The 21,117-nt window shown below is 34.5% G+C and overlaps 1 protein-coding gene across 2 annotated transcripts in view; it reads left to right on the top strand.

The window, feature by feature from the left end:
* beat-IIIc (beaten path IIIc) overlaps positions 1-21,117 on the top strand; it is a 56,866-nt gene continuing 35,749 nt past the window's right edge. The window contains exons 1-3 of one of the 2 annotated variants that reach the window (XM_053757021.2): positions 1-223; positions 4,717-4,763; positions 10,621-10,748. In XM_053757021.2, coding sequence (XP_053612996.1) covers positions 10,697-10,748 — 52 coding nt within the window. In that variant the 5' untranslated portion in view covers positions 1-223; positions 4,717-4,763; positions 10,621-10,696. The remainder of the gene's footprint in view (positions 224-4,716; positions 4,764-10,620; positions 10,749-21,117) is intronic. The other variant, XM_053757020.2, reaches the window with a different exon arrangement.

Genomic DNA, 21,117 nt, shown 5'->3' with positions numbered 1-21,117 from the left:
CAGTGGACATTCGCGCGCCGAAGCCCGCGGTAGTCGCTCGCCTCGAGGCACGCGTCGACGGCTCGCCTCGGTGCGACTCCTTCCCGAAACTTTCCCAAACTTACGCTGCCAAGTTGGATGCAATTTGTGAAGTGTTGTGGCTAAATTGTGTGCATTTTAGGCTGGCTTTACTGTTAGCTAATGGTTTTCTGAACTATTAATGGATACTTAAAGTTCTGGACGAGTAAGTTCGTGCATTTATTTTTAGTACTTAGAGGTCGTAGTATTAATTATTTATTGCAACTCCCTGGAAACTCAATCTCGGTTACAATTTTAAAATATTTATTTCCAATGTAAGAGCATATAATTATTGCAAGCTAGATATGAGAAAGTTAGTAATAAAATGTACTTATTGATGTTAATTAAAGAAAATAATTAAAACGCGTGTTTCTTCGTGCACAATTTGAAGTAAAGAGTTTGGAAGTAATTATTTATATACTTACTTTTATTTTTTTTATTAGGTAAATGTTATTAGTAATAGTATCGTTGATACGTACAAATTTAAATAAGTGTTGGTCAGCTGGTTACCAAAAGTAAAAGTACAATTTCTTTTACTTTTTTAAATATATTAATATCAAATAAATTAGCAAAAATCAAATCAAATCATAGTCGAGTGATTCGCAGAGCGTTTCGACCGCTGCGGTCGCGCTGTCATTACAATTTTCAAATTTTAACAAAGACAAGAATGAGTTGTGACTTTACATTAATTACTCTGTACTGTAGTAATGTCAATTTTACGAATGATTGATTTTGGAAATGATTCCTTCCTCAAGAAAATTAACGGATTGTAATGACCGCGCAGCCGCAGCGATCGAAACGCTCTGAGAACCACCAGTCCTGTCCCAAATCAAATCAAGTATGACAAAATTGCCACAGCTTTTCATTCCTCTAAACTTGAAATCAAGCGAAATTTCGTGATTTTTTCCAGGCAGTCGGGATTGTGCTTACGTTTTCATTAAGTTTATTACAAAAGTTAAATTTTAATTGGATAGATAAATGTCATGTTCATTTATCTTACATAAATCTTTTAATTAGATACCTACTGATAGATAGTGATTTCCTAACCATCAACATAAAATTGTAAGACGTTATATAACTTACTTTAGATCATCATAATAATGTTTATACATCATAGTATATACTATATTTTAGCATAACAGCTTACACAAAAAAAAGCATATTTATGTTGAAGCAATTTATATATTTTATTTTCCAGTATAATATTTGGAACGCTCACTCACTTTTGTGTTGATTGCATACAAGTACACTAACAAACCTAACTTACCACCGATTCTGTAAATAAAGTTCATATAATGACTATAGATTATATAGTATGATATATATAAACAGACTTATGCGATACAAAAAAACATCATGCTAAAATAATGTTGATGTGTGTTATATTATAAAATTATTATCTGTGTTTATGACTAAAAAATGTTATACCAACATCGTTATGATAAAGTTAGAAAAAACAAAATTATATAAAAAACAGATATCTTAAGGTTCATTATTGTTCATTACATATTTAAACAAATTCCATAGTCTAAACTAATCGTACAATCGATCTAATCGATTTGATATATTATTCACAACGAATCAAATATCTACATAGATTGCATTTCCGGTATTTGCACAAAGCTTACCTGTACGTACAGTTAGTTAAACCTGAGGTGAAATAGGATATATGTGAGGTGTTTCCCTTATTTATTGAAATACAAGCGGCCCGTTCCTGCATCGTTCGAATAAAACCATCATAAATTGTATATCCAAATCTTCGTCTAGAATCACACTATCTATTGGTGAAAACATGCGACAGGGACTTCTTTTTATATATGTATGAATAAGGATAATTAAAAGATAATGTTTTTTTGTCCTTGCGCATTCGCAACATCCTCTAGGAGGTCCGTTTGCGTTGGTGTGGCAACGTCTTGCGTAAACCGAAGAAATGTGTAGCCATGCTGTAATTGCTTGGTCCTGGTAGAAGGGACCCAACAGTCCCGACTTGAGTTCAAAGGTATGAAAACTAAGGATGATCAACATTTTTTAGACCATAAAGACCGAAAATAAAAATAGAAGAGCGGACATTGGTTGAAATGCTTACAAGCTGTGGAAGCAACTGGGAAAAAGATCAGATGAAAGAGAGACTTTACAAATACCTAAAAACATTAACGCAGAAGAAGGAAGCTGATTATTTGTTAGCGTTAAAAAATACACCAAATCTTAGCTAACTGAGGTACTTACGTTTTATGTAATAAGTCTTATTTTAGCGACAAAGGTTAAAAATCACAGCCAACCAAACTCATTTAAGAAATTCATATCGCCTGTGCCTGTTTGAGCATGTTATATTATAGGTTAGGAAAAGGCGATTGGGACGATCCACTGTCACGTAGCAATCATAAAACAATGCGGATAATAGTGGGTATTCTGCATACCAATAGCGGAACACCCGCCTGCCACGGAAAACCATACGTAAAATTGTTATCTAACAAAACTTTCAGTCAAGATTTTTTTCCATAGTGCCCAAATTTCTACCCTTTCAGAAAATCCTTATAAAGTTACATTCACTTCCGGCGGAAGAAGGAAAATAAAGGCTGTAAGTAGTATAATTATTGGGAGGAAAATAGATTCGAATTAGTTGACAGTGAAACACCTGAAAATAATTTTTGATATATTAAAAGCTAATAAAATGTAGTAATAGTAGTTTCCTATTACTACTAACAGCCTTTAGTGATTAAAGATATCCTCATACACATAGCATTACATTCCTTTTAATATTGGACTGACGTGGAGATTTACCGGATACCGAATAAATAAATATAGGGACAAATCACAACAGCAAACTCTATCTGATCTCGGCAGAAGATTGTAGAAAATTGTCCGATTGCAATATTTATCTGTAGACTATGAGCAAAATAAAATTAATACGCGCTTCAATAAACCCTTTGAGGTAATCCACATGTTCAAACAACGTTTGGCAAGTTGCAGATATATGGAGTTAGTCGGTTTTGAACTAACTTTGTGTGTATAAAATGTGGTTGAAACTCAAACGTTATGTATTTGAAAAAGCATGTACAATGCGATTCGTTTCATTTAAATTAAGTACTACGAAAAACCGCTACCAATTATATTATAGCCATACAAAATTATAGCAGATTATGTTTTTGGCTGTGCTCAAAGTTAAATTGGATTAATACCTACTGACCAAGTATTAAACAAATTTAAATTCGAGATATTTAATTAATGTTATAATGTAGCGTTCCCAAATTTCTCATTTTATAGGGTACGCGTCACTATTATTGAGTATAACCATCATGGTTTACGTGTAAATGAACTTTACAGCGACAGATTTTGTCAAATAAAAGATAAGGCTTGTCTTATTTGCACTAATGTACGGTCCAAAAATTCGTCTATTTCTAATACTAGGATATATCTCAAAATGTCCAAAAAGTGGTGGAGTTAGTATTACAAATATCCGGTACCGACTTCGGCCTTTTATTTCTTATTTAATGGGCCTTCTTATTCTGTGTCTTCTACTAACAACGGCGCCTAAAAGCTTTCGTAAAACTTTGAAATAGTTAGATAAAAGTTGTTTCTTAATGTATTGCTGGCTCAAAATCCTAATTTGTCCTTTCTTCTCATTTGTAAAGACTTGTGATTGTGACGACATTGATTTGTTTTTCTTTTTCGCTTTATATAACGACTATAATTGAAATAGAATTTATTTGAAATGTTAGAGTTTTTTGTTTTAATTTTTATTTAATACTAATTTTTATACCAGAAAATACCTGAAAAAATAAATGTTATTATGAAAATTATAGTGACACGTGAAAAATACTGTGCGCCATTTCAAAGAGGATTATCTCTTTGTGAGACTGAGGCTTACAGTTTGATCTCGAGGACGTCCAAATTGGTTTGTGAGCTTAATAATCTCTTGTTACTTGTGTGTGAGTCGTAGAGGAAGATACGATAATGCTATTTTGATGAGTAGGTACATTTAAAACCGTTCCAACCAAATGTAGCTTCAGTGTTAATAAATGGACTATTTCATGTCGTAATCGTTCTTCAGACTGAAACGTCTTGTCCGCTATGCACATTATTAACTTAAGCATTTCAATTTTTGCTAGGGTTGCCAATAAATCAGACATTCTCTTTAACTCTCACGTTTTTTTTTCTCAGACTTTATTGTTTGAATATTTCAGAACTTTGAAAGTCTCGAAAAAACATGGCGAACAACAAGGAGGATACGAAGCAAATAAATGTTCATTAATTTCTTCAAAAATAAATAGCCTCTTAATAATTATTTTTCTTGTCTTTAAGTAAATAAGAACTACTGTTGAGACATTGATTACACGTTAGCAGAATCTACACCCAGTAGACTGCTTGCGCTTGAGCAACATTGAAGCTAACATTGGTTAATAAAATTGTCCCCTAAATGAAAGATTTATTGACCCGACTGAGTTTACCGATAACTCGCTCAGTCCATGACGAGCGTGCGTTTCTAAGCGGTCAATTGATTAAACGAAGCAATTAAACAATCAGCCACGGCAGCACTGTCGCAAATGACTGCGGGTACATCTGCGGCTTGTGACTTTGTACTTTGCTTCCATTCTTAGAATCTAGTTGTAAAATTAAATAGCTCATCAGTCTTGAGTGTGAGATCTCTCTCTTTTTCAGATGAGTTTCCCGGTTCCTTCTATGGCTGTTAAGCATTTTAGCCCAAGGTCAGCATTCCTACCTTTTCTTCTAGGTCTTCAACATCTTCAGTATCCTTAGTTATGAGACCATTGCATGTTAACTTCGAGACGATGACGACTCGAAGCTTGGGGTATGCTTAAAAACTAAATCCACCTTACAATTTGGAAGATTTGGCTATTTTACCTTTCTGGGTTAAAGTCTTTGGGAAGTCATTGTTGTTACCTCTCTGCTGTCGATGCTCAAATACGAGTACCTATAACAGTCGCTTTGTATGAGATCTACGGGAGGATATAAGGCCTTTTCTATTTCACACGAAGTTTTACGCGTGAATTGGGCTTCTGTAGCACATGGGAAATCTCCTGAAAGCATTTTTTACTGATTAAAGATATATTGTTTAAGATTATTAGACAATTTCGGTTATATGGTTTTACTTTAGAATTAGTTCCATTTGTCGTAATTGCAATTAAAACATTTATTAATTACGATGTTATGGCCATCATTACGAAGTATTATACGAATATATAAGTACTCGTATCAAATAATCAAAATTTATTTATTCTGTCAATAAAGTTCCATCTCAAGCATATTTCACGTCAATTTGGCGTTGCTATAAACAAGCCAATGGATAACTTTATAGCGCCATGAATCGTGGGACGGGCGGTCGAGCTGTTGGGAATTATTCTAAAATTAAGGATATTTATTGGTGAAACACTCGCGAAACTGCTCCGAACGACTGTGACATCCGGCCGATCAAAGTGATAGAGATCGAGCGTCGACGCAGCGTCGCTTTATTGCGAGCGCCATATTGTATAATTGACTTCGGCGTCACTCTAAAATGAATGGAACGTTAGCCAGAAATAAGTCTACCAAGTTATAAATGGGGTTCCAATTAAGCCTGACAAGAATCGCTTTAAGCCCACGTTTTTCCATTAATTGTATTAAGTTAAAAAAAATATGATTTGTTCCGTCAAGAGTATTTGCTAACATAAAATAATAGCTTTACTATATATTTTCACCCAAATACTCAGTAGCTGGTGATAAAAAAACATAAAAAATACTAATCATATTATTGTATTAAAAAAATCTGCAATGTAAACAATACATTGCATATATTATAAAATGCCAAATAATTTGATTATTATTTCTGTTTTATCCTGGGAGATCAAAGCCATTGTTACATGGCTTTATAATGTAACGTTAGATCTAATTATGACATTGACAACTTTTCCACATGTTTGGTTCAAGACCGGCGGCGGTATGGCATCCTTTGACCCTTGATCCCTGCCCTCGTGGCCATATGTCGGCAGCCCATTAAACCGAACACCCTAACAAAAAATAATTACTCCACCATCCACTAGACGCTTAACTCGTTCAACATACGTTTGAGCGTACAAATTTACAACCAGTTAATGTAATTAAATAGTCGTCAATTACTGTTAAAAGTACTTTTGTTGCTCTGTTTCCTTAGGCGAGTACAGCTACCAGTTCGCTTCATTCGTTAACTCTTTACTACATTGTTGTAGAGAGTATACCCGTCATTGTGACATTCGCAACATCATCACGAGGCTTATCATCATCATCAAAATTTACTGCTGAACAAAGAATTTTTAGTATCCTCATCGTATTCAGAATCTCCTGCTCCTTGTAATATTTAAATCTTTGATGCGGTGTTTATACGCATTTGGATAAATTCTTTTCTATAATATTTTTACCAATTTCTAATCATTATTATTAAAAATTATCATTCTGTTCTTCTATTCCATTTTCAATCGTAGCTGGAAAAGCTGTATACAAAATGACTAATTTGAATTGATCAGAGTTTGTTAACTTATGTTATTGTAGGGAAGTTGAGAAATATTTATGTTAAATCGAAATTAATTGTTATTGCATCTGGTTAGTCGGTTCTTGGAAGTTCATGGTGGAGGGTGCGCTTGTTACAATTACAGCCAACTATGTAGAAGTTGTGTTATATTGTTTATTATGCATATGGTCAAAAGCTAGCGTGGCTGGTGCCTAATTACATGTCGGTTTCCAGGGTTAGCAAATGCATAAAATGTAAAGCAATACAGATGTATCACTTGTGAATTTCGACCCGAATTGTAGAAAATTACCTATATAAAAAGTATTTACTGGGCACTTTTGCTGCTGGACTTTTCGACTGAATTGGTCGGAAAGCCAGTACCACAGTTTTACGAGTATATTTTTTTGTTGACATTACCATTTGTGTAAAAAATGTATGGTTCATTTTATTATAGCTAATAAATATATACCATTAATAAATATTTTTCTACTTTAATCTAATAAAAAATATATTTTTCATCACTGGAAACCTGTTCACCGTCATCAACTTAATAGGGTCTTCTGTCATTCGGACTGTAACATGATAGTTGTTGTGCAACAAAAATAGTACATACAATGCGATTATTTCGTAGAGGTATAACGAATTGTGTTTCACCATGCCTAAATTTTATTTACATTAAAGACTACATATTGAATTCGTAAAAATACGATACAAATTACAATTAGTCTCTAAATGCCTGGTAAGAATACAGATTTGATGAAGAAAGAAGAAGAATTAAATCTGTAAGTTGCTTATTTAGTACAGACGTGAAGCCGGCCTTCCCGCGCGGTTAGAGCCCGCAGCAGTCTACGGGCGCTTGCTTGATTCTGGAACTCGGGGGACGAAACAAAAATAACGTAACGACTCGAGCTTGTAATAACATTTGTCCTAATATATTACTATTGTGACGGCTCGCAGCGTTCCGGATTTATGTACTACCGTGCGAACCGTCGCCTTATTATTTATTAATATTAATGCTGCCTGTCTACACCTAAATTATTTTTCATTAGATATGCGAGCGCGATTCTCTCTTATGGTTAATATGGTTAAGGTATTAATATCATGTAAGATTTTTCTTGAAGGGCGGACTTTTTATCATTCATATTGACTGTGTTGTTATGTTTTTAAAATTCTTTTTGACATTCATTTCTCTTAAATTAATTAAGCTGCAGTTTCGTTTGAACGTTCAAATCTCTGGAACCAAAATAGAGCCAGTTGGAAATTAAAAAAGTATTTATTTTAATATTTTAAATAGAAATAATAATTATGATTACAATATATTTACAGATAATGGAGTGTAACGATAACATGACGATGTCAACATGCAGTTAACATAGCTACAACACTGAGCTTAACAAGATATCTTTAAGTTCCAAGAACGGATTTCCAGAAGTTCTAGATTTTTAATAATAAAGTTTGGCGTCAAACAATGGAGTGGCGTTTACATTCTAGATTGAACTTAATCGGAGACCAATCGTAATGAATTGACTGTGGTGACTGTATACATATCTATCTCTAAACCGTATGGTAGGTTTAAGCTATAACGAAGACATCGCCAAACAAAATATATGCACTACAGATGTGGGATTTAACAATATTCACATAAAAAGCAGCAATATGTTAATTATTTTCCATATATAAACAGGTAGAGAAAAATAATATGAATGGACACATAAACGTGTTTAAATATAAGTAGGTAGTTGGCCTATAATAAATTAAAACTAGCCTAGCGTGTGGTAGGTAACTAGCCTAGGTAATGAAAACAAATGTACCGTACCGATTACGCAAATACAATTTATTTAGCCTACCTTCGGCATTATTTTGATTGCAATATCTTAACTCTTGATATTTTGTGGTGACTAGCGTGCGATGTGTCGGAAGTCGCAGTCATCACGGATGCAATGTTTACTTTAGCAAACCGCAACGCTACGTTTACTGCGCGCGCAGTGCCTCTGAAAGTTATTATCATTTTATTTTTACACGCGCCGGCGCACGCCGCCTGCTGTGGCCGACGCTCTGATAGACCACCCGAGGTTATGTTTCTGCGTGATTTGTTAGTTGTTAGATAGATTACAATTAGTTACTGCGTGGCGTCGAAGTTGGAATAAAATGCAATTTGTTGCTCGAAACAAATGCGCGTATTAATTTTTAAATCTTCTTAGCCGTCGACTCAGGCTAATTAAATTTGAGTTGACCAGAACATAGTCACCAACACAGCGTTGTCGGTGGCGTTGTATAGGTCCTCGTGTGTAAAGAAGGTAGTACTCGCTGGGCAAGACAATGATGTGCCATGGTGTTTTAAATGCCAGCCAGTGACAGGACCACTCTCGCCAGTGGCGCCAACTAGTGAGCAATAATACGATAGCTTCCATTCCTATACAATATTTAACTTTAAGTAATTTCCACTAAATTAGCTGCATATCGGCAAGTCTATTTGTAAGAAATGTCCCTTACGCGTAGACATGTACTTGACCGATCTAGTTTAGTAGCGAGAACTAGTTCCAATTTTCATGATCATCAGAATAACAGCGTACTTCCACTTCTACAGTCGGCTGGAAGCCGTTTACTACTGATAAATGCAGCACGCCGTCGACCTCACCAACCGACCATCATCAGTCACCCGCCCTGTCTCGGACGACATAAAAATTCCCCCCCGACGTAAAACGTGACGAATGTTTGAAAAAGCCCAATTAAGAGCGTTTCTCAACGTTCTGACTTACTGCCTTTAGTACGATCGAGAGTTATTGTGCTTGGAGTTTCAAAAATACGTCCCTAACTAATGGGAATATCAGAGCTTAAAAATTGTCTTAGCAAGAGCAATTACACGTTCATCTCCACGTTGTCATACCAATCAGTTAGCAGCGTCTGACACAAGCTTTTATTAAACTTGTATACATATAGAACGGCACATAAAAAACCATTGAATAGTTGGCCGACTACACTTTTAAACCATTAACTTTCATCCATATAACTTTTCACATGAGAATAATTCTATGTGTGGTTGTGTGGAATCTTGCAACTATTTTGAAGCATAATTCTTCAACAGATTTAGCTCAAATATTGTGACACATCTTGCATGACATGATGGACACCCCGGATCGGCTCTCAACGAGAGAATTTCTCAATGTTTACTGCAAAGACATAAAAGCAACAAAATCTTCTCTCGAAAAAAAAGGTCGGATCAAAATGACATTTTTGTAAAAAACTTATTATTACAACTTTTATACTGATTTGAATTTGAATCTAAATCTACAAGTGTGGTAAACCTATTGTTTCAATATTCTTCACTTCTTCTTAAGATTGCTTCATTTAGCAATCACACAAATTCAAATTCTTTCTTGCATTGTAAAAGAGCTTGGCTAGAATAAGGCGTAAATAAAAAATTAGCTTCGCTTCCTGTAATGGAAAATATCATTCAGATTACGAGAATGTCGAAATGTAGGCGATGAACATAGGAGGTGAAAAGTCTGTGTATATTTTTAGCAAATTTTGACTACTTAATTATTAAATCAATATTCGTTACAAGAATTTACAGATAAATTTCGTATTGTGTATATATATATTCGTATCTAAATTGTTTATAATAAATATTTTGTATTTTATTTTATTAAAAAACAATAAATAATCCACTTTGGCCACTTACGTAAACGATTTATTGATGGAATATAAAAAATATCTACATGTCTTTTACATATTCTACAATTTTAATTAATAATTATACAATTTTAGGTTTTATCAGACTACTACAATATCGGTCAACACCTCCTCTCAGGATCCTCTCAGAGTACCAATTCGAATAGTGCTGCGAGGGAATAATGTCTCAAGAGGCAACTAAGGAATAAAAAGCTGATAGGCACTCCTAAACGTCATCCTTGATGCTGAATCCTTCGACTCGTGTTGACATCATTATACAGTCGAATTTTCAAAATGGCACATTTTAGTGGAACCCAAGCCATGCAACCAAGAATATAACCAGGACCACGCTCCGTTGAAAGAAAGAGAGAGAGAGCTATTCAGTAAAATGAAACGGCTGTTTGTTTCAGATTGCACAAGAGGATGACCTCGCTGTACCTGCGACTTGAGGGGCTGGGTTGAGAGACACGCGCGAGTGGAGCCACGATGACACAGCTACTGCGCTTTGTCCTTCTGTTAGGCCTGCTGTCCTTCAAAGGTATTTATGTAAGCTACTTTGAAGAAAAATTTGCGGTTGAAACACCAAGAGTATGGGACCGGACAAGTTACGAAGATAGGCAATATCACCTAGGAATATCATGTATATTTCTCGAACGCATTTTTTTTATTTACAAATAATTATACAACAAAAGTAATTAACAATGATGTTATTGTGATAAAGTGCAATACTAGAAACCATAGAAACAGTAATAAAGATTCTTGTTATTTCTAAGTTGACAATTCGAACATTTTGGGAATGTGAATCAAATGTTTTCTAGTTACCTGTTACTACGGACCAGTCCCTGTCTATTACAATGATACAGTTTATGAAAGAATCAACAAGTTTACTGAGGAAGTAAAATAAATTGGCTGCTTGTTCGTGAGATTAGCCGGTTCAAAAATAAACAAAAGGAAAATCTTCCCAACATTGATACAGATTATATTATCGACCGCCCGCGACTTCATACGCGTTTGTTTCGCAATAAAAAGTAGCCTTTCTTACTTCCGAAGGTCTACTCTATCTTGTTGCCAAATTTCATAAGAATCTATCTAGTGTTTGACCTCGTCGTTACAAAGAAGAAACTAAAATATTATATTTATTATTTATAAATTAATAAGGAAATATGGATAACATTGCCTACAAGATATTAGGAAGGTCAAGTTCAGTCTATGATATCTCTAGAATAACTTTCCCGAATAAACGAAACACACCGAAATACGAAAACAACACTTTTCACTTTCCATTGAAACTTGGAGATCTTTAGCCGATAGCTTTTATACCTATTCTAAAGGTCATGGCACACTGTGCCGCACCGCTCCGTACTTTATATTGACAACAAATTAGCGCAGCTGTCAGGTCGCGCCTTGTCAACGTAAAGTTTGTTTATTTGAAACTTGCTGTTGCCCGGGGCTTCACCCGCGTAAATTTTCCACGGGAACAGTTATTTTTCCGAGTAGACCTTCTGTCTGGTATGTCCATCTTCATACTGTAACTTACATCTATGCAAAATAACAAGAAGATTGGTTGAGTAGATAGATCGTGAAATAAAATTATTTTCGCATTTATAATATTAATTAGAAAGAGTTTAATTAGAAAGAGACCTTATTGTACACATCAAAACAAAATCAAGAGAACGTTTAAAAGATCAGTTTTCATTAATGCTAACATGGCGGCAGGGAGCGGTGCAAGTGTGATATGACCTTAAAATATCTACATTGTTTTTAACCTGAGTGGCTTTGCGTGTATTTAAACTCCTGCGAGGTCTTATCATCATGTTTTTAATGTATAAAGGATGAACGAACCCCCTTTGTTACACATCAAAGGAATTCGCATCTTCACGTAAAAAATATGTTTTTGCTATCGTATCGGGTTGTTTTGTTTCACGAACGAGATGATAAAAATAATTCCTTAATTAACTGTCGTTAAAGGAAATGCAATTACATTTCACTAGCGTTCCGGAGAAGTCGGTTTCGTCAGCGGTAAATAAAGTTAAAAATGGTATAGTTACTGCTCAAGGTCTAGCCTATATCTCTGTGTCAATTCATCAATATCGGTAAAGTCGTTTCGTTATAAACAAAAATACAAATCTTTTCTCTTTGTAAAATTTAAATAATGATATTATGAAACTGTGTATTTTAGCTTTTGTTTATTTTAATATAAAACAGCTTGGTAGTGGATCACGAAAGCCTATCAGTACGCAAATTCAAACAAATTACTGAGCTAATAGCTTTCACATCGATCGCATTCCGGATTCATGATACGCTGAATTTAAACAAGCAAATTGTTTGCAAATATATTAAGTTCATTAAACGCTTGCATGCACTCTAAAGGGTTAATAAAATGGCCAGCTTTCAGCACTGGTATTTTCGAGACGAAGAAATCCATGAAAGCCTGAGTAGATTCTCGGTTTCTTTTATGGAAAGTGCTTATCCTTGGAAACCCTTTAGTGCTTATCCTGGTGAATCAACCAACCCTGACCGGGGATCTAACCCGGGGCCTCCAGCTACACTGGAAGTTCGGCCTGATGTTAAACTATTGCATAGAATACATAATAGTACAAGTATAAATAACAAAACATATTATTATCTCTAAGCGCGATGGTATATATAAACAAACAATATAAGATTAGGTTGTACCCGTCAACTTTGACGTTAACTATAACCTGCGCAGAAAAACGCGAAATACGCCATTTTGTCTAAACGTGAGTGGCGCGCAGATCTAAGTCAACGTTATAGTTGACTGGTGCAACTCACCCTAAATATGTCTATGTATTTATAATATAAATAATTCGGACAACTAATTGAAATAACATCGCGCGTCTCCGTCGATCTCGTTGATTAACGTGGAAGCTTTTAAAAGCTCACGTGAAAATTAAGTGAATGTAAGCTCGTTTTAAATAAATGAAAGCTTTTATTTATTTTTTTTGTCGCTAGTTAACGTGACATAAAATGACACGAAATAGTTTTGTCCAAGATTGGACACCATTAATGTACGAAAGAATACTGTGGATTTTATAACAATCCCAGTTAAAGCACTCTAAATACTAACATATGATGGCACTTAAAAGCTATGTGTCTGCAAATTGAAGTCACACGTCCCCAACCTCCCTATTTTTCTTTTGGAGACGAAAAATCTACTGACTTTGCTTTTATTGAAATTACCCTCTTCATCGCGGAAAGAACGAATTAAAATCGCATTAGGAAATCCCGTTTCCGCCTAACTTCCCCAGTCTCTGCGCACAGTCTCGGTGTATCGGAATAAATGGCCCAAACTTCTTTTATTTATATAGTCTTCGTGAATATTTATGTTTTTCCCTCCCAATTTTGCATTCGTGCCCCTAAAATAAAACTTTAAAAATTTTTGCAACTTTGTTAGAATTTTGATTCAGTTATATTATTCGGTCACTTTTAGGTAGCTTAATTGAGTTTTGTTGTCAATGTCCGTTTCACTTTATATTCTATTTAAATGTAAGCAGGTATTGTATAAAATTGGATATATCCTTTTATCAAGAATTTCTAGGGACCCTAGAAAATCCACGCCTTAAGAGGTCTCTTATTAAATCTCAAGAAAATTACATCGAATATGTCCTGCCCTGCCGCTCCGCTTAATCACAATGGCCGCTACTCTGTGCCTCTGGATAAAAAGTTTATTAGATAACCTATTCCATAACTTTATAAAAAAATATTTTGGGAATAGCACTAAACAATTTTGAGACATTTACGTAGAAATAGAATTTGGAATACAAGTTTTTTTTTAATCTTGTGAAATTATTACACAAGAATTTTTAAAAAGTTTATACATACAATTTTGACTTTTTATACAAGTCCGATTAGTTGACTGGGATCATTATGTAAGGGAGCAAGAAAATTTGTTTTAGTTTTCTTTAACGGGTATTATTCTATTTTGTCATCCAAATCTGCTGCGGACAAGCTGGTGTTTAAAAACATGATATGAAAATATACTCGTATGTTGTTATTGTAGCCTATTTATTTTTATATTATTACTGGGTCAGGTGTGATTTAGTACATAAGTTTAAAGTAATATCGTAAGTTATATTATGCAAGACATTAAATAAATGTCCCATTGGCGTTTTGCCGCATATTACCACTCGTAAAGGGTAATGACGAGGTGGTCATTTCATTGCTATGCGGTTAGCAACACGAAAATATACAATTATAAACTTTCATGTCGTTAGCCAGTACCTAATATTTTTAGAATTTTAAGAAGTCTTTTTTTTTGAGAAGAATTTTTAGAATTTTAGTCGAATTATCATTTATTAGAGAAACGTACTTTTCCGGATCTCCGCTAAATATGAAATACTAGCGACACGTCCCGGCTTTGCACGGGTGTCATATTAAGCATGGTTTTATACTGTTTATGATGGTGATGTGCATAACGCACGCGTGTACAACTTCTTAAAAATCCGTCAAATAAATTTTGCAACGTTAAGTAAAAAGCAGAGTCACACTTGAGTGATCATTATACGTAATATGTGTAGGATGTAAGATAAATATTAGTAAGAAATTAAGTTAAATATATTTAAAGTTATATTTTTGCAGTATTTTAAATCCATAAAATTAAATGCATTATTAATAAAACCGTACTGCGTCCGGAATTGAAATGTTTAGATATTTTAAAAAATGGCAGCCATGTCATGTCACGCCTCGTCGCTGTTTCGAGCTCAAATAGGATAATCGCGCAGTTATTGCTATGGCGGAATAGACAGTAACCACGCTAACCGCTCGTTTATTTTACATGCCATCATAACTCTGATATGTGGCAATGTCTTACAGCTATAGTGATGAATTCCGCTGACATTTTTCGACATTTTAGTCTAAAATATGATTGCCAATATATTACGGCCGCCTCGCTTCCTTGTCATGTAGCAGGAGCACGCGGGAAGAATGATTACTTACGTTTGTTCAATTTGGATAAACCAAAGAACGAAATAAAAGTACCGTGTCATAATTCCAGTTGACGTTTATATTTTGCGACAGAGATATTTTTGTAGCTACACAAGTAGGTACACAACATCGATTTAGTAAGCGATTTTTGTCTGATGGGTTTTTACAATTTCTTATTTAACTTTCAATGCAAATACGTATGTCCCTATGTCGCTATGTCTCCATGTCTCGGGTGGAATCTTGCAAGTCAAGTTTATAAGTCAAGTATGCAGATATCTTCAACCGATTGAGCTAAAATTTTGTACACACGTTTAGCTTGGATGACAATGCATGTCACTATCAGTGCATCCAGGAACAGCTCCAGACTTGAAACTCTTTTTATACGTGATTAATGTAACAAAAATTATGTTATACAGAAAAAAGTTAAAACATACTCTAAGCTAAAATATGTTTTGTCACTATCACACTTTATTATATTTGAAATTGACAGAAAGAGACAAATGATATTTTAGCTTAGAGTATGTTTTAACTTTTCTAAGAATGACAGGGCTAGACGATATAAAAAAGAATAATTTTACGTAAACTTTATTCAAGAATTCATAATTCACTTGGTGTTTATTTCAATTCTGGCCATAGATTGTCTAAAATTAAGCATTTTCTTGGGCCTGGAGTGGAAACAAACAATCACAGGTGGGACGCAAAAGACTGACGCAGAAAGGGCGACAAATTCGTTTCAATCCATTAATTTTTCCGTACTACTACACTGAGACATTGACTAGAAAAATTAAGATAACAAGTTTAAAAATTAAACTCACAATTAAATTAAATTAAATTCACTCCTAAAAACAACGATTTTAGAATTTCAAGTTCTTGTGGTTCAAATCTATATTCACATACAATTTTAATGTACCTAATATGTAATTCTCAAAGCTAAAAACTAATAGATTACACGATCTGGAAGCACGAATTAAATATTATTTCATAAAAAAGTAGTAAAACATTCGTAGCTATTACCACCTAATGGCCTCAATTTATTACAGTTGTAAACGCCATTACTATATTGAAAAATATCACAATAGGTTTGTGATTGTATTCATTGTTTTGTAGACAATCAGGAAGACAGGTTGCGGGGTTGGCTAAACCGGACGGCGCCTTTGAATACCGATGACGCCGCTACTACGGGACTCGTTTCAATCTGTACTCTATGCATAAGTAATGTGAAAAGTATGGAGATACCGCCCCGATGCGGGTACACGCTCTCTAAAATATCGTTGTATATTTTTATGGTAACGACTTCAGTTATTTGTTCCTTTCTTACTGAAACCGCTGCTGTAATCTGCAATATGCTCACCAGTATATCTATGTTTTTTGTTTGTATGATGTAATGAGGACGAATATAGCAATGGGATGATAACATTTAATAAGAATGCCCATAAATCCAATCGTGCGAAATGAAAAACAAATAGAAGGAAAGTGGACCCTGGGCTTCGTGCGTGCTCTGATTTGAGGATGCAACCGGCGTTCAGTCGCGGTACTAATATTCGCAAAACATCATAAGAACAAGATATTACATACTCAAAATGCAAATATGTTATTCTCAAAATATAATAATATTTTGAGAATAACATATTTGGAGACATCATATTCATGAAACATTATATGTTCAATAAACAAAAATTAAATAAATGTATATTTAGTTTAATAAATTCTGTATGGTGTATGTTCACAATAATGGATTAATTGTCATTGTAAAAGACTTTTTTTTTCTTTAGGATGTAAGTTTTCAAGTTTTTACGGCGCCTTCAAAAAGTCAAATCAGTGATCAATTTCAATGACGTGAAATCACTCACACACACAATAACACAATCACTTATGTTATTTGAACTGTAAACGTATATATTTACTTAACTTCATTCTGTTTGATTTTTTTACGTTTTATAGAAAACAATGTTTTACAAACGTTTTTCATACAAGTTTGCAGTGTTTTATTTTTGTTTTATTTGTACAGAGTTTATTAGACATTTTGGTTCAGTTGCTTTGAAATTAAATTGATATACGATAATTTTAGTAGTAATGAAACCAGGATTTACTTTTTACATTTTTATCGACATGCAAACATTTTGTTTATGATAAATAAAACAAATCAACAAAGATTCGAAGTTCGCTTTTATATATATTCGTAGGAATTATCTTTTAAATAAGAATTATGTAGTTTTCATAATTAGTAGTACCACAAGGTACTACTGAAACTGAGCGACATAAAAATAACTAAAGTACAGAGGTGTAACGAGAGCTTGGATTGACGTGGATTAAAATAGCGCCTTTGATAAGTTAATTTCGTGCTTTGTTGATATCTCGATGACAGAAAAAAAGCAACACAGAATTTTTGAGTGTTACAATATATACAATATATATAACTGCATGATTATTATATACCAAACTTTACTTGGCGCAGTCAACCAATCAGAGTACGGCACTGAGCCGCTACGACAACCATACCACAATGTGATTGGTTGGCTGCGTCTCACCGCGAAAAGATTTGTAGTGAACAATGAAACTCGCAAAACGTCCTCTGACCCGGCGGCAAAAATTGGTGAGATAATTTTCTCGTCAAAATTCTACATGTAACGAAGACGGCCTATCCGAGCCCTATATTTGTTTCTCTGTTGAATATGATGTTACCCAAGATCCTATATCCCGTTAGGATTTACTATTTCGATGAATGTTACCTTTATTAATCACGAATCCAATATTGAATTACCATACATATTTCAATCAGTTTTTATTATTGTTATGTTATGTGATCCTGACATAGTTAATTCTTGTAAACCATATGCCAGATGACTGGGATTGTATCCAAATCTACCCAGATGTTTTATGATGTGAAAATAAACAAAGGCTAATAGACAAAATTAAAAAAAAAACACCGGCCAAGTCAGAGTTGAACTCGCGCACCAAGGTTCCATAATATTTGCTATTATAATGTTATGTTCATACATGTAATGCTACGGTTTTCATATTTATAGGTACCTTAACATATTTATGAGTTAATATTTGTCATTTCTTCGAAACTTCATGATTCTAGGTCAACGGTAAGTACCCTTACCCAATTGGCGTAAGGAGATAAAAATGTAAGTTAAACGGGCAAATACATAGCAAATACGGTTCCTTGTCTATGACCTGGCGATAAAATTTAAAAACTCCAACGTCATTTTCTACAGTATCCAGCGACGCCCTTACAGGACCAGATAAGTTATACTTACACTATAGATAGGTCTTTCGACCAGACATACAACTAGGTCTTACTAATATAAACTTTTTTACAAATAAATAGGCTTATTTTGTGGAAACCTTTCGCTGTTCTCTATTATATGCTTCCTTTGAGGCAGGATCGGTGCTCCGCTGTTATCTCGCTCCTGTTGCCCGGGTAATCGTTGCCCTGGATAATTTATGAAATATGACATAATAACCGCTGTAATAAAGGCCAAAGTGGCACGGCCCTACGGATAAAATACTTGACATTATTGCTATAGCCGGAAATCTGTAGCTGAAAGGGAAAGCAATCAAAAATGTCTGATTTATGTCTCTGAATTACACCTTGCACTAGTTAGTCTTCAGGGCTTCGTTCCCCTTGGAATTTTGGGATAGGGAATAGTCAAAAAGGTAGCCTAGCTAATAAATTTGAGCTTTTCAGCTCATCGTGACCTAATCTATGTTCATCTTATTTAATACAGCAGTATTTAATAACAATAATTGATAAAGAAAATTAATCGTGAAGCCAGAAATACGATTAATTGCTATTTGTACACACAACTTACAGTTTCAGTCATTTTCGAAACAAAATGTAATAATGCATACGCGTCGGTAATTTCTGTGTTAAAAGCTCTCGACGCAACCAATAACTGTGCCTGCGTGCTGGATAGCAGCCGAAGTACAACACGAACTTTGATATGCGTATAACATGTATGGTGTTCTGCAATTACCCAATTTAGAACAAATATAAAACATGAAAAATGGATGGCTTTGCTTGGTGTTGCGAAATCGCACCTAGTAAGAAGTCTACAAGAGAATGAATGCCATCGGCATGAGCTCACTGTGGTAGTCATTAATGACATGAATTACTCAAGTGATAGTAGGTGGGACCGCTAACGATTGGAGTTTCTGGTCGGTTTCGCGCTGGAGAAGAATTCTGGATTCTGGAGACGTCGAGGCTCCGGCAACCGCATCACAGAACAACCACCAATGAGATGGTCCGATGGCATCATTAAAGTAGCAGGACTAGACCGGTGCTACTTTGGTACTATGTGGAAATCTTTAGGAGAGAACTGACTTGTAGCAGAGATGATGATATAATATTATGAACTTATTTTCTAAAGGACTAACAAAACATAACATTAGGTAACTTAGTTTAGAGACAAATTATAATTTCCCATTAATCACTGGAAAATTAAAACAAATATTTTACTAAAACGAAATTTCAACTTCGTTTGAGTATTTTAGTCAAGCATCAATGTGCCTTAATTCCCAAATGTAAACTAAACATAATTAAATTTAAATTTAAAATGAATTACTAAACGTGGGGCATAGGGAAACAAATGAATCCTTTATATAAGTATATACTCGTATGTTTGCCAACTCTTTTTAATATTTAATTTCCACTGACCTAAAATAATACTTTGTTACCAGTACTTATATCAAGTTATGTTCGTAGATTTTACGCGTTATTCGTTTGAGAACTACAAATAAAAGATAGACAAGTGCACGTAAACGAGTTTTATTTTCCCTAAGGCTGAGTACGACAAAATCCTCCAATGACAACTTCCAAAAAAAAAGTCAACTTCGAAAAACGTAAATTTGTCATTCATACAAACACTATGAAATACAAAGTAAGGAATTCAGAGTACCTCAAAAAGTAATAAATGGACCCTTACGTCTGTCCGTGTGTCTGGCAAGGCCATTTTCCCAAGAACGCGTAGAGGTTTGATAAACAAAGAAGAAAGAATCAAGAATCGGTAAAAGGTACTCGAGAAGATATGGCCATTTTGATTTCACTGGGGAATCAAAAAGGGTGCTTCTCGTTAATCCAGAATCATGAAATGAATCTCTCTTGACAATACATTTGATATGAAAAAAATATATATGATGTTGATTTGTTTTATATTACGCAAAAAAACGTATTTGAAATCTTTTTTAATCTAGCATTTAGACTTCACGACGACACGACTAACCTTTACTTATTACTTACCCAATTAGCTATATCGAAACATCAACTTCCATTTATTTGTCTTGATTCCGATCTAATAAATTTAAAAAACAACTAGGTAGTAAATTCAATTTCATAGTCTCTATAAAAATCAGGAATGTCTTAAAAGCAAGTGAATTTTGAGTACATAACGCTAACTTGATTTCAAGTAATGCTTTACTAAATGAGGCTTTTACCTAGTCTATATGAAAAGAAAATGCGTGCCCATATGACACCATTACGCGAGACGATCCAAGGTAATGGAAATTTGCATACCCACCTTAAAATTTTATTCATAAGGCGAAAATTGTTTCACATCCTCGCAAGGCGCGGTCGTCGGCGACGCGTTCGAGAAAAAAAAATCGAATTACTTACCGGGTAACGAATACAATAGCGGCCTCCTGTTGAAAGCGGTGGAGAACTGACTAATTTTCTTTTAGTGCAGCTTATAAGCAGTACTAACTCGTCCATATAAATTAACTAGTGGCCCGTCCTGGCCTCGCTCGGGTAAAGCCATAATAAATTATACACCAACACCTTCTAAGGAATAACATTCTATTGGTGAAATGAAAACAATACGAAATTTCGTCCCGTGGCTTTTGAATTTATCGCGTTTATACAGACATGCGACATGGGGACTTCTTTTTATTATAATATTTTCATCGCTAGAAAATAAACGCGTGCGATTACTGCTCGTTTTGCTCTGATTACTAATCGTGCT

Source organism: Plodia interpunctella, chromosome 16, assembly GCF_027563975.2.
Source record: "Plodia interpunctella isolate USDA-ARS_2022_Savannah chromosome 16, ilPloInte3.2, whole genome shotgun sequence".
Lineage (NCBI taxonomy): Eukaryota > Metazoa > Arthropoda > Insecta > Lepidoptera > Pyralidae > Plodia > Plodia interpunctella.
This window is presented reverse-complemented; position numbering and strand designations above follow the sequence as displayed.